Source organism: Chiloscyllium plagiosum, chromosome 17 (assembly GCF_004010195.1).
Source record: "Chiloscyllium plagiosum isolate BGI_BamShark_2017 chromosome 17, ASM401019v2, whole genome shotgun sequence".
In the NCBI taxonomy this organism is placed as follows: domain Eukaryota; kingdom Metazoa; phylum Chordata; class Chondrichthyes; order Orectolobiformes; family Hemiscylliidae; genus Chiloscyllium; species Chiloscyllium plagiosum.
Genome location: NC_057726.1, coordinates 58,809,964 through 58,825,141, shown reverse-complemented (window position 1 = coordinate 58,825,141; position 15,178 = coordinate 58,809,964). Strand labels below are relative to the sequence as shown.

General features: G+C 41.3%; 1 protein-coding gene across 1 annotated transcript in view; it reads right to left on the bottom strand.

Moving 5' to 3' along the window:
* Positions 1-417: 417 nt before the first annotated feature.
* The window catches only part of prmt7 (protein arginine methyltransferase 7), a 52,852-nt gene continuing 38,091 nt past the window's right edge, over positions 418-15,178 (bottom strand). The window contains exons 13-17 of the mRNA XM_043707227.1: positions 12,066-12,227; positions 6,232-6,306; positions 3,820-3,980; positions 2,738-2,834; positions 418-1,923 (exon numbers count right to left, since the gene is read on the bottom strand). Coding sequence (XP_043563162.1) covers positions 1,762-1,923; positions 2,738-2,834; positions 3,820-3,980; positions 6,232-6,306; positions 12,066-12,227 — 657 coding nt within the window. The 3' untranslated portion in view covers positions 418-1,761. The remainder of the gene's footprint in view (positions 1,924-2,737; positions 2,835-3,819; positions 3,981-6,231; positions 6,307-12,065; positions 12,228-15,178) is intronic.

Genomic DNA, 15,178 nt, shown 5'->3' with positions numbered 1-15,178 from the left:
GTGCAGACCAAGTTCCTTAACAACATAGTGCCTGCAGCTTTCAGTTTTATGCATTGGTAGATACACCTGTGGTAAGAAACAGCAGCACCCTCTGCAATACTGTGTTGATTTGGGATTTAAAATCTGAAGTCAGTGAGATCGATGGTGTACCTGTGGAAGATAATAGAGCTGAAACTCACTGACAGTAGTTTGTCAAACTATCTGACGAGGGTTATATATGTCTCTTCTCTCCTGAAGTGTGGTAACCCCCTATAGCATGTTAGTTGAGATTGCAGAGACTTCCCTCAACCTCAGGGCATCCCAGGAGAGACCAATATTCCCATGCCACACATATTCCAGCACAGGTCACTGCATCTGCAGTGTGAAGCAGACCATTATCTAATAGGACCAGTGCAAGAGAATGAAACTGCCACCAGATGGAGCCTGCTCATTTTATTTTATCAGCACGTGGTTTACAAACAGCAGAAGCCGAGTCTGTGATTAGTACATTCTAAAAGCGCTTAGGACAGCAAAATCATACCTCATGCAAGTCTACGGCACCTGCACATAATCTCAAACAAGACAACTGGACCAAATACATTCCACACAGTTCCTGACACTTATTAAATAAACTCCAGCAAGACTGGCTGAACAAAAAGCATAAGTCACATAGAGCCAGGATAACTCATTGGGTTTATACTAACCATGGCTATTAGAACAGTCTAGGATTACACTCAACAATGGAGCACAAGGCATTAGTGGTGCCTTTTGTGATAAGCCAGCTTGTTCTAGATGAGATGCAGGGCCATGAGGTAAAGCACATTGCTAAGGGACTGCACAGAAACAATTTACATACTTCCTTTAACCAGGGTCAAATGTCCTAACAGTGGTAATGGACAATACAGTACAATACAACATAGTGATTGACATCACCATCCTCCCTCCAGTAAACTGACATTCAATCTTCAGTCACATCCAGTGAAAGACGAACATCCTTAAATATCCAGTATGGAAAGAAAAACAATCGCTACATAATGGTTCCTCCTGTACCCCAAATATTTCACACACTGATATGTGTAGTGACAATCACCACTGCCACAAAGATAAGCCTGGCAGCCAAGTGCACAGGAAGATTTCTCCATAGGGTCCGTTATGTATCAGTTTACCAAAAACACCTGGCAATGCAGCATGTTCTCAGTACAGCAGAGTATCAGCTTGTATGACATGCTGCAAAGTCTGCACAGGTACTTAACTCTGAATCAAGATAAATGATTCAAAAACAGGCCTAAAATTTAAAGAAAGTAGTGTAGTCCCCTATGTAATGAAAGAGGATTACTCTAAAACTGTAAACTAGGAAAAATCTCCAGATTCGTTTATTGCTCTGTACAAATACACAACACAGCACTGGCTCTGTACTACACTGCAGTGTCAACCTAGATTGCATGTTCTTTCCTGGAGTGAAGCTAGAACCCCCTGACCATGTTGAAAATGCTGACTGAGCCAAACAGTGTACTCGACTCTCGCCTCTTTTCCTTATCACAGCTAATTCTACACTGCTTTGATGTTGAGTGCAATGATTAAATAACCAATTTTGCTTGTACCAAAAATTCAATGTCAGAAGAATCAGGGTGAAACAAAACTTTTTGTTTTCTGAGTGTCCAAAGGATTCCCAAGAGCAATATTTGAGTCTAGTTTCAGGCATTCAGTTTTCCTGTAGTAGTTACTGATATCACCCAGAGACAAAGATGCACTCTCTCTCTTCCTCCATAAAGCTTTGGCTGGTCATGGGGCCAACCTGAAATCCATGGCTAGCTCACCACTCTCTGGGTGAAAGATCACATTGTAAGCTACTGAATTCAGTCCATCTGTTGAGCTCTTGTGATTAGTCACTGAACTAAGGAAGTAGACACCTTGCTTGCAGTGTGGGTTCCAGTTACAGTCATCCTGTCAACAGCATAACAGAAGTAGTTCAGGAATGATCACAACATGCGTTCTTACAGCACCTTTAACAAAGTACATCAATATAATATAATATAATATAAAAAATATTAAACAAGTCAAGGAGATAGCAGAGCAGATGACCAAAGCTTAGTCAAAGGAGCAAGCTTTAACAAGAACCTTAAAGGAGGAAAATGAGATAGGCAGAGAAGTTTAGGAAGGAAGTCACACAGCCTAGAGTATCGGCAACTGAAGATATGTCCAACTCCCCACACCGGTGACAACCCAGGGGCTGACTCACTGTCTGCCCCAGTCACAATCAAATCCTCCTGGAATAACTGGACAGTTTTCTGCTATTAAACGCATCTCCTACAAGCTGTGCCTCCCAGTAGCATGGGTCATCAGAATTTAAATTTCCTGCTGCAGGTCCCCCTCTGCCCTTATCTCCCCCTTCTTCCTTTATCATAACCTTTCTGCTGTACAATGTCACTGGCTGTTAAAAGTTTTAAGGCCACTTGTACACTATTTCACAGCTACAACCACATGGAGCACAGTGAGCAGCATCTGGGGAGGCATTAACTGGAAGGCTTGGCAATCACAGTTTTGACCTCTATGGAGTCACCAAACTCAGCAAATTAACTTGCTTTCCCCTGCACAATTATCGATGCTCCAGTACATCAATATAACAGTTTCAATGTCCCGTTTCTATTCCATTCCCTCATTGTTTAAATTGATTGCAAAAGAAGTTTGCTTCCTAATTGAGCACCTGACCCCCATGACTTGCTGTGCTCAACTCACTGTGAAACAAACAAAGGATTACCGTGTGAGAGTAGGGTTTGGTTAACCCTGTGCTGATGCTGATGTCTTCAGTTAAGGAATAGTCCATCCAAAGCACCACTCCATGGCAAATGCCTGATCTAGAAAATTCACCATTTTCCAACAATTAAAATCAGAAATATTACAAGTTAAATTTCTAGTGTATACAATAAATAGAACATTAATTCATCACCAACCGCAGAAGAACAGGGGAACATGGGGCTGCAGGGTAGCAAAGAGAAGGTGAACAGACAGCTTCAATGCTAACTATTTCAGACTGTACAGAGAAAACGCACTGGTGAATAAGAGAAAAATACACTTGAGAAATTCAACATAGGACTGAATGAATACCTAACAAACAGCTGAGATGTACAATGCAGCACCACATGATTCTGGGAGACAAAGACTAATGAAACCAACAGACAAAGCCCTCTGCAATTGACTGATAACTAACAGACAGACAATGAATTGACAGACAGAAAACTAGGACAAAGCGATAGCAATTGTCCACCTCCACCAGGGCAGTAACAAATGATTTGAACTTTGAGAGCAACTATAGTTCCTCAGATGTTCTTCCTGACTTGTGGACCTAGAATCTAGTTAGTTGTGAATCAGTATCCAATAGCAACCAGTTACCTCTGTAACTAGTAAGACGGTCACACAAACCAACACAGTAACTAAAGACAGGTTAGGAAAATGGTCAGGTAAGTAAAAACAAGGACTGCAGATTCTGGAAACCAGAGTGGTGCTGGAAAAGCACAGCAGGCCAGGCAGCATCCGAGGAGCAGGAAAATCGACGTTTCGGGCAAAAGCCCGTCATCAGGAGCCCTTCATTAGGAAAATGGTAATAATAAATCACAATTTAACATTGAAGGGCTCATCTAGAGCTCAGGGATTAAACACAAGACATTAATTTAACCAAATCATCTAAACAGATATTGATAAATTAATACAGAATTCATGAGAATAAGTTATTTTGACTGCAGAGAGATTTAAATATGTGCCTCTCTCTCATATACCCAAGCATCTACTGACCAAAAATCATTCCAACTCTTTTCTGTTTAATATTAGCTGCAGGAAATATACCTCAATAACTTCAGTGATCCTGTGGAGTAAATTGGCTGCTCTGGTACCTCCTGGCGAAAATCAAAGCAGAGGACCTGGCAAGGGTCACTGAGTGCCCGACACGGGTATTCCCAAAGTGGGTGGGGTTCAGCCTCCTGACATTCACGGAAATTCAATGAATTCTGCAAAACAATGGCACAAGAGAAATGAGAGGAACACTGACATGTAAAGAATGTAAGTGGGGGTTCATGTGTGGAATGAGTGAATTTGAAACAGCTATCGACATTCCAACTTTAAAAAACCAAGATAAAGTTGTGGCTGAACATGTCCAACATACATGAAGTCAAATGCATACACTGTTGGTAAGAGTCAGCAATGGTTCGAAAGTAGTCCAGCTGCCTGTGTGAGAAGGTTCAAATCCCAATCCAGTGCCTCAATGACACAATTTAGGTTGACACTTCAGAGGTGTACTGAAGGAATGCTGCAGTAAGACAAAGAACCTAGACCCTATCTAGGTACTCAGGTGAACATTAAAACACTCTCTGTGCTATTTGAAGAGGACCAGAATTCTCCCCGGTCACCTGGCCAACAATGGACCATCAATCACGATCATTAAAACAGATTATCTGCTCATTGCTTTGTAGAATGGCTGTGGCATTTCCTACATTACAATAGTGATTACATTTTCTGATCGCCAGTACTCCATTAGCAGTGAGGTGCTTTGGGATATTCAAATGTCATAATGGATGCTGGATAAATGCAAGTATTTCAAGAGTTTCAGTAATGTCGGAGCACAGGAGGATTGGAAATAGGAGGGAAAGACTATTCAGCCTTTCAAACCTGCTCTGCTATTCAACCAGGTCATCCCCCTCAACCATTTTCCCATACTTTTCTCATATCAAAGGGGTGGCTCAGTGGTTAGCACTGCTGCCTCACAGTGCCAGGGACCCAGGGTTTGATTCCACTCTTGGGCGACTGTGTAGACTTTGCATATACTCCCCATGTGGGTTGCCTCCAGAGTCCAAAGATGTGCAGGCTAGGTGGCTTAGCCATGGTGAATGTAGGGCTACAGGGAAGGAGTGGGTCTGGATAGGATGCTCTTGGGAGGGGCAGTGTGGACGCGATGGGCTGAACGGCCTGCTTCCACACTGTAGGGCTTCCACGAACTATGATTAGCATTTAATATCTAAAAAGCTTTTAACTTTGCATTCATCAGAAGGTTTTCAAAGAATACAAGAGCAAAATCAACATTTATAATGCATAAGGATGGCAAATGGATCTGATTGGTAGAGGCATTAATTAGCATTAATGAGTGCATTTTCAATAGTAGTGTTTCCACTAACCACAGTCAACTTATCAATCATTCAGCACTCTCCTCTCATGCAGTATAAATGTTGCTTTTCCGTTGAATTTGTAATCTTGCAGAATGTCCCGAAAAGCTGTAACAAAATATGCCTCTTTTCAGCAATATTCAATTCCTGTATCCTGTACTACAAGACAACTATCTAGAAACTTAATCAATCTCAGTCTTGAACACAGTCAATAAGTGAGCGCTCACAGTCCTCTGAATCCCAAAGACTCACCATTGAGTGAAGAGATTTCTCATCTTATCAGTCCTGATTGTTCTGGACTACCAGTCAAAGAAAACATCCTGCCTGTATCTACACGGTTGAACAATTTTGCATTTTATAGAGACATGAACTGATAAAATGTCAACAAATTAATCTATTCACAGCATGCAAAACTGAATACATGTCTCCTGGTAAACAGTTTTCTTGGTATTTGAAGCTAATCCTCTCTAATGGTTTAACTTCTTGCCACCTTTTCTCCACAACTCAAGTGCATACTTAAAAATACTATCCAAAAGAATGTGAAATTTAATTGGTACTTTTTAATCAAGTATCACAATGACTGAAGATTTTATCACTTTTTGACAAGCACACAGGCTCAGAATTTTCTGATCAAAAAGCCCACGTTAAGACAGTTTCTGAAGATATACAGTTATATATGAAGATTGATGTTTGCTGAAAATCCATGCAAGACCTCATGAGGTTTTCAAGGCCCAGAAAATATTTCCCAGACAGCCAAGCATCATATGCTGCGTGATCTGAAAGATCATTAGTTCATTTTTTTCTCCTCTGTCTCAAGAAAATCCTAGGCAATATAACTGTATCATATATTTAGACCTTCTCCCAGATCACACCACTGGTTTTCCTTTTAGATACTCCCACACAATGCACAACCAAGTATTAATAGCTTACCACGAAATGAATCCCCCAAATCTTTGGACACTACGTCAACACAGCATTTCACAGCAGCATCCTCGCAGCTGAAATTTTCAAGTGACTAGACTAAGAAAGCAATGGTGGCCAGTTATGGGTGCAACCTGTTGTACAAACGGATCAAGGTTTATGCATTAGAACAACCTCTCACCTGGATCATCTCGTCCATAAGGCTGACGTTAAAGCCTTCACATACTCCACAGGGAGCACGGATACGCCAGAGGTTCTACAGAGATAAAGAGTAAATGGGATCAGTTTAAACAGATTGCGCTGGTTGCTAATCCAAAAACAAGATATTAAGATATGCAGACGATTGAAGAAAATATAAAATAATTCACATTTTCCACTGCACAAATTATAAACTTTCTCTGCTTCAAGTGAAAATGCACAGAATCACAGAAGTGCAATGGTACAGGAGGTCGTCATTTGGCCCAACGTGACTGCACCAGCTCTCAAATGAGCATTAGAACATCATCACTATCCCCTCATTTCCTGTACCCTTGCACATTGTTTCTACTCAAGTAACATGGTGAACATGGTGTCAACTCAGCTAGTTCCAACTGCCCGCATTTGGTCCATATCCCTCTAAACCTTTCTCATCCATTTACCTATTCAAATATTTTTTAAATGCTGCCAATGTACCCGCCTCAACCACTTTCTCTGGCAGCCCATTCCATCTCCGTACCACTCTGAGTGATGAAGTTGCCTCTCAGGTCCTTGTTAAATTTTTCCCCTCACCTTAAACCTATGTCATCTCGTTTTCAGTTCTCTAACTCTGAGAAAAAGACTACATGCATTCATCCTATCGATGCTCCTCATGATATTAAACGCTTCATTATGGTCGCCCCTCATTCTCCTAAGTTCCAAGGAATAAAGTCCTATCCTGGCCAACCTCTCCCTGTAACTCAGGCCTACTGGTTCTAGCAACATCCTTATAAAGCTTTTTTGCACTCTTTCCTATAACAGGGTGACCAAAACTGTACACAATACTCCATGTGCGGCCCTCACCAACAACTTATACAACTGTAACATAATATCTCAACTCCTATACTCAATGCATCGTCCGATGAAGGCCACCATACTAAATGCCTTCTTCACCACCCTAGATTAGAGTGGTGCTGGAAAAGCACAGCAGGTCAGGCAGCATCCAAGGAGCAGGAAAATCGACATTTCGGACAAAAGCCCTTCATCAGGAATAGTTCAGTCAGCCGAAGGAGGGTGTCAGTGGAAGGGTACTAGTTGGTTCGGCGGGAAAGGAAGAAGCGGAGGGCTTTTAGGCCTTCATGATGGGGGATGGAGGTGTATAGGGACTGGATGTCCATGGTGACTTTTGCCCGAAATGTTGATTTTCTTGCTCCTCGGATGCTGCCTGACCTGCTGTACCTTTCCAGCACCACTCTAATCTTGACTCTGGTTTCCAGCATCTGCAGTCCTTGTTTTTACCTTCTTCACCACCCTGTCTACCCTGTGGTGCTGCTTTCAACAAACTGTGTACTTGTACTCCTAAGTCCCTCTGTTCCAAAACATTCCTCAGGACTTTATTATCTGCTGTATAAATCATATCTTGGTTTGACTTTCCCAAGTGCAACACCTCACACTTATCTGTATTGAATTGCATTTGCTAATCCTCAGACCAATTCCCCACCTGATCAGGACCCCTCTGTAATTTTTGACAACCTTAGTCACTATCAACGATAACTCCTAATTTTGCATCATCCGCAATCTTACTAATCATGACTTGTACATTTACATCCAGATCGTAAATAACAAAGGTTCCAGCACTGACCCCTGGAACACATCAATCATTACAGGCCTCCAGTCAAAGAAACAACCTTCAATCATCACCCTCTGCTTCCTACCATCGAGCTAATTTTGAATCCAAATAGCTAGCTCTCCCAGGATCCCATGCAACCTAACCTTCATGGCTAGACTGCCGTTCAAGGTCTTGTCAAAGGCCTTACAAAAGTCCATATGGATAACATCCACTACCCTACCCTCATCTATCCTCTTGGTTATGTCTTCGAAAAACTCAAAAGATTTGTCAGAATGCCTTCCTGCACATAAATCTATACTGACTATCCCCAATCAGACCTTGACTATCCAAATATTGGTTGATCCTGTCCCTCAGTATCATCTCCAACAAATTGTCTACCTCTGATGTCAGGCTCACTGGCATGTAGTTCCCTGCCTTGTCTTGCTCCCTTTCTTAAGTAATGGAATGACATTAGCCAATCTCTCATCTTATGGGACTTCACCAGTGGCTAAAGATAAAGCAAAAACCTCTGCAAGGGCATGTACAATTTCTTCTTTAGCCTCTGACAATGTCCAAGGATGGACTTGATTTGGCCCAGGAGATAAGTTTATTTTCCTCTGAGAATGTGATATTTTGCAATGGAGTAACAATCATTTGAGACATGATCAGATTAAGTCCCATGTTTTGGAGGAGCAAGTTATTTCAGACTTGAAGTTCCAAGAGCTCTCCACCTCTGAGAACTTTTTTCTGACATCATTGTCTTTTTAAAATTAACTGGTAAGAGTGTCATTGCATTGAATAATCGACAAATGCAATGTCATTGTAGATATTTTTAAACAACCTGTTCACACATATTATGACACACCTCTGGAGCAAGTGCGGCTTGAACCCAGACCTCCTGGCCCAAAGGTATGGACACTACCATTGCAGCACAAGAGCCCTATGCATTGCCACTGAATCATGTGACAAGCATCATGGTAGAAGGAGAATGAACTGACTGTGTCCAATACTGTCTTGGGATCCTATGTTACTGGGATGCAGTTCCATAGTATTGCTCCAAGTCACAAGGCTGCGCCAGTTCCCACACAGGGTGGACATAATTTAGCCTCTTTAAATTGCTGCGCCAAAAAAAATTAAAAGGGACTGTGAACTTAAAATAAACACCCACCCACAGACTTCAAACCAAGTTTCCGGAATGTTGTTCCAGAGATATCGCAATTTGCTGCCCGCTACCTTACTGATCAAACAAGATAATGAATATGAGCTAGTTTCTCAACCCATGAAATCAAACAAGAGGACTCAATTTATTTATGTACTTGTAGATGTATTTGTCACAAATACAGTGAAAAGCACTGTATAATGTCACCACTCTCAGGTGCCATTTTACAACACCTAAAATAAACCAAGACACAGAATATAACGATAGAAATAAAGTTAACAATTGAGCTTTACTGTCCTTCTTGTTAAGTGCTCAGCAATGGTACTGGATCGGGCTTCTTCCACCCTGATGCTGAGAACACCAACACTTCTTTCCTGATCAACACTGACACATGTATGATCACAGGATTGTGATCATCCCACTCTTGATTGATATCCTCTCCCAAACCTACAGACCTACTGCAACACTCCAATACTATGCCATATGATGTGCTGTCTCCCCTTGAGGACACTAAGGGGGCTTCTTGTTGCAATATCAAATTTCAGATTTGCATGAAAATAAGGATAAGGATTATAACATTCTATCATTGGACACATATGATATGTTCACTGGTGAAGGCATAAACATATTGACTATGCCACAGCATGGTTTCACCCTGCAAAAGATATAATAAAGCTATTCAACAACACTGCCCCAACGTCCCACCAAGTAGCCCAGCTGGTCCCAAGCAACTCACAGAGAACCTATTTCTCTCTCTCTCTAGCTGGCCTTGCTCTGCCAGTGGTCAGTCCAGTGTCTCCCCTTCTCTCCCAGCTCCAGAGATCCCCTCTCAAAATAGGATTTTCATTGGTTCCACAAAAATACACAGCATTTAAAATATTTTTTTAAAAATACTTTATATGCAAAAAAACCCTGTCTGGTGTTGATTGAAAACAATAATCGTAATTCTGGCTATTTCACTATTGACAGATCCTGACTCCAAGATCACATGCACGGAGCATAGTAATCCGTGGTCTCAGAATTGGAGGTAGGAGAGAGCGAACAAGTAGTGGACTGGCCTGGTGAACTATGCAAGGTCATAAACTACTTCAAAACTCAAATGAAATAACCGTGGTGTTTTTAGTTTCTGAAATTTGCTGAATCAAGCAACAGACCTAATACAAACACTGCCCTCCATGAATTCCAGTCACAAAAATAAATGTAAACAGCTAAATGAACATTGGTAGTGTCTCACATCATGATAAGGACACAAATTATACTTGCATAGAGCAATGAACAGATTAAATCTGGAAAATTGTGATAGGTTTTTGGCATATCTTTGGAAGATTGCATTTACCTTGGAAACAGGTGCAATGCTGATCTATCAGAATGGTACCAGGACCAAAAAGTTAAAGTGAGGACATGTCGCATAGAGCAGACTCTGAGTATAGAGGATACGGGGACTTAAGTCAAGTGTTCAAAACAATTATAGGATTTGATAGGGTAAATAGTAAAAGTAACAGTCTACAACAAAGGAGCATAAGCATAGACCACACAAGGATAATTTCAGGAAACACTTCTTCAGAAACAGATTAGTTGAAATCTATCCTCCAAAATGTTGTTGAGGGTGGATCAAATACAAATTTCAAAACTGGGGATAAGATTTGTTAAGAAAAGGTCTTTTGGTAGAAGAGAACTTTGAGTGTTGTTGACAGAGAACACAGTGTCTTGTGCTCATCAGAATCTCTCAGTGGTTAGCACTGCTGCCTCACAGCGCAAGGGACCTGGGTTAGATGCCAGCCTCTGGCAAATGACTGCCTGGAGTTTGCACATTCTCCTCGCGTCTGTGTGGGTTTCCTCTGGGTGCTCCGGTTTCCTCTCTCAATCCAAAAATGTGTAGGTTAGGTGAATTGGCTATGCTAAATTGCCCATGGTGTTCAGGGATGTGTGGGTTAGATGTAAATGTAGAGTAATAGGTTAGGGCAATGGGTCAGGGTAGGTTACTCTTCAGAGAGTCAGTGTGGACTTGTTGGGCTTAATGGCTTGCTATTCTATGATTCTATGATTTGGATGAAGTACCACTGTAAAGGGAAAACAACACTTATATTGAGTGGAGCATGCTAGTTGGTTGGCAAGTGGACTCTGACTGGTAGTATTGTTGCAAGGAGAATGCACCAATTAGGTAACAACGGATAGTTAACTGCAAACTTTTATCTAAATTTTATACCAGGCACGTTAACTCTGACTGGTCATGGTATTTCCTGAGATCAAACAGAAAATGGTTATGACTACCTTAAGTTGAAATGTGCGCAGCGTGTGTATGTTCTTCTTGTCTCAAAAGAACAGGTGCCTGTGCATTAATATACATAGCTTCCAATATACAAGTATGTCACATTATAAGACCAAATGACAATCATGCATTGGCTGTAAACATAATTATTTGCACACTCGGAATTACTTAGCAGATAATGTCCAATTGTAGAATCACATCTAATGTTGGACACTGTGTTAAGAATTTTGCTACCACAGATTGGTTGGGTTTCTCACTTGCTGCAAACAAAGGGACATGTTATTTGATATGTTCTGACAGTCTTTGTGACGTCCAGCCTTCATTCCTAGCATCACAACTGCACTGAAAGTCATACTCCACATACTTGCTTACATGATAAATAGAACAATCTTTCGGTTTGATGACAGCATCTTATTTGTGGTTGTTCAAACAGTTGAGAAATCTTACCTTCCAGTGCATTTGGATGTAGGCTGGATACCAGAATCTACTGGTTAACCAATCAATTTTCTCTCATATGGTATATACGCTGGCTATCCTTTTTTATTGATATTTCTTATGAATTGCCCTGATGACTGCAAGTTAAAAGATGTCAACAAAACATGTCTTTCTTCAGTATATGTTGGGAAAGGATGTTAATGAATATAGGCCTAACATGAGAAGTTGGGAGTTATGATACAGTTAAACCATGAATTAACTGAATGATGGATGACGCAGAATGGTCTATCTACTCTATTCTTGTGTTTCTCCAAATTCTAGTGTCAGACTATACCCTTTACACCACGATACTGCTTTTCTTTCACTCACCTCAAACTCCACAGCCATCACTAAGAGTATGGCAGACTGTGGCAAAACAGTCAACTCACTACTCAGGACCTTAGCAAGGTATGTCCTTGCATACCAGAAATAAAGGTTGTGCCAGGGAAGGAGGCTGGTGGTGAAGAACGGTTCTCCAATCAATAGTGATACCTGCGAAAACAGAAACAACCAAAATGAATCAGTGATGCAAAGAAAGCTGCACTATAATAAAACACGACTTACTCACCTGCTTCACCTTCAGATTAAAAACCATGAACATTTAAGCTGCGCATAAATGTTGCCACAGTTTGGTCATATAGGTGGGTTTTACAAAGCATCCTGAAGAATAGAGAGGGAATTACAAAACTTAACAGCTAAAAAGCTTAAGTCATGACTGCTGATGGTGGGGTAAAGGATGTACAGCATGCACAAGATGCCAGAATTAGAGTAACAGTGTTCTCAGAAAATCATAGTACTGGCTGTGGAGATAGACACAGGGGAAGGGTTTAAATGCACATCTTTGAACACCAGAAAGATCATGATTTGAAATTCATTGGCATGTGCCCCTTCCTCAAGAGGATAAACCCATCCATGGTGCCCTAAAACAGTGACCCAAGCATGGAAATAACAGGTTCAGACAAGAAAGGAAACACACTGAGGGCAAGACCAGCAACTGAGCAAAGATTTCTCATTCACCATGCAACAACATGTTCCACCCAGATAGAATTCTCAGCATCTCGCAGTTTAAAAAAAGCTGGTCAGGCACCAGTATGTGTGACCACACTGGATGGTGGGCTATCCAGAAACAGCAAGGATTAGTCAACTGCTGTGGTGATGAGGTGGGCTCAGAACGTTTGAGGCAATGCCAATAGCCTCCCCAAATACACAATATTATTTCTCCGGCATAAAGGAACAAATGCTCAATATTCAATGATCATCCTAAGATAAGCTCAACGTCTTTTCTTTGAGCTGACTTTTTAAAAGTACACTTTCCTGTCCCCTACACCCTCACTTTTCAAAATAAGCGAATTGCGCTTATGAACCTCTGTCACTACGATTGAGATCATCCATTCAGCTGCCTTGGTAGAAAATCTTTCGTTTCCATCGGCTCATAAGTAGCATCTCCTTGTACCTAGCCTGAACTCAGTTTTCTTTGGTTTATTTCCCAATCCTTTCATGCCCTCTCGAATACAAAATCCATGTAGTCCTTACAATGTCATGTGACTGTGATATAGATAAACTTTCCCTTTTACTTTTTCTGCAGCCTTTGACATAATTGATCACACTAAAACCTCTCCACCATTGTCCAGGTGAGATGTCACCTCTATCTATGCTTGCAATGCGTTCTCTGATTCTTCTAGCTTCAGTGACCCCTAATCATTGACCCATCCTATTTAGGATTTACATGCTGCCACTTGGCAGTATTGTTTAAAGGTATAGCTTCAGTTTTTACAAGTTTGCTGATGACACCTAATTCTACTTCACCAGCACATCTCTCAATTTCTCCACTTTTATTATCAGACTTCTCATATGACAACCAATAGTGGATGAGCAGATATTCACTCCAACTCCAAACTTCACTCCTTCAACTCTGATTCCATCCTTCTTACCTGGCAAATATCTGTGAATAAGCCAGCTCATTCCCCAGCCAGAGATGTGCTTCTGGCCACACTTGCACCCTCACCCGACTTCTCCACCCCCACAAACACACAGAGTCTGTTGTCATTGCCTTTCTTATCTGAAAGCCTGACTTCTCAAACCCATTCCTGGCTGGTGTCCACCTTCCCCCATCTGTACACAACATCATCCAAAATTCTGCTGCCCGTGTCTCACATCACAGCAAGTACTATGCATTCAGCATCCTGATAGAGAGTGACTTGTGGACAAGAAACACCAGTATTTTAAAATTCTCATATTTTCAAATCTTTCTCTTGCTATCTCTAATCTTCTTCAGCCCCCACCCTCCAATATATTTACATCATTGAATTTTTACCGCTCAGTAACATTTTAGAGGGTAGATTTCCACTAATCTTTTTGTGAAGTGTTTCCTGACATCACCTTTGTGTGATCTCAGTCGATGCTCTTTTATTCGAGGCTCTCTATTTACCCTATCAAATCATAAACAACTATTTTAAACATTTAAGTCTCCCTTTATCCCCTACACTCAGTGAATGTGAATATGCTCTCTGAAACTTGTCCTCAATTTAACCTTTTGGCCCTGGTATCATTCTGATAGATCTGCATTGCACCTGCTCCAAGGTGAATGTTATCTTCAAGATATGGTGTCAGAAACCTATCACAGTATTCCAGATTCAATCTGTTCATTCCTCATGCAAATATAATTTGTACTCTCATCACAATGAGACCAACATTCATTCAGCTGGTTACATTTGTCTTTGTGACTGGAATTCGTTGCGAGTAGTGTTTGTATTTGGTCTGTTGCTTGATTCAGCAAATTTCATAGAATATAGAACATTACAGCGCAGTACAGGCCCTTCAGCCCTCGATGTTGCACCAACCTGTCATACCAATCTGAAGCCCATCTAACTTACACTATTCCATGTACGTCCATATGTTTCGTCCAATGACGACTTAAATGTATTTAAAGTTGGCGAATCTACTACCGTTGCAAGCAAAGCATTTCATATCCTTACTACTCTCTGAGTAAAGAAACTACCTCTGACATCTGTCCTATATCTATCACTCCTCAATTTAAAGCTATGGCCCCTTGTGCTCACCGTCACCATACTTGGGAAAAGGCTCTCCCTGTCCACCCTATCTAACCCTCTGGTTATCTTATATGTCTCTATTAAGTCACCTCTCAACCTTCTTCTCTCTAACAAAAACAGCCTCAAGTTCCTCGTAAGACCTTCCTTCCATATCAGGCAACGTCCTAGTAAATCTCCAATGCACCCTTTCCAAAGCTTCCACATTCTTCTTATAATGCGGTGACCAGAACTGTACACAATACTCCAAGTGCGGCCGCACCAGAGTTTTGTACAGCTGTAGCAAACCTCATGGTTCCGGAACTCGATCCCTCTATTAATAAAAGCTAAAACACTGTATGCCTTCTTAACAACCCTGTCAACCTGGGTGGCAACTTTCAAGGATCTGTGTACCTG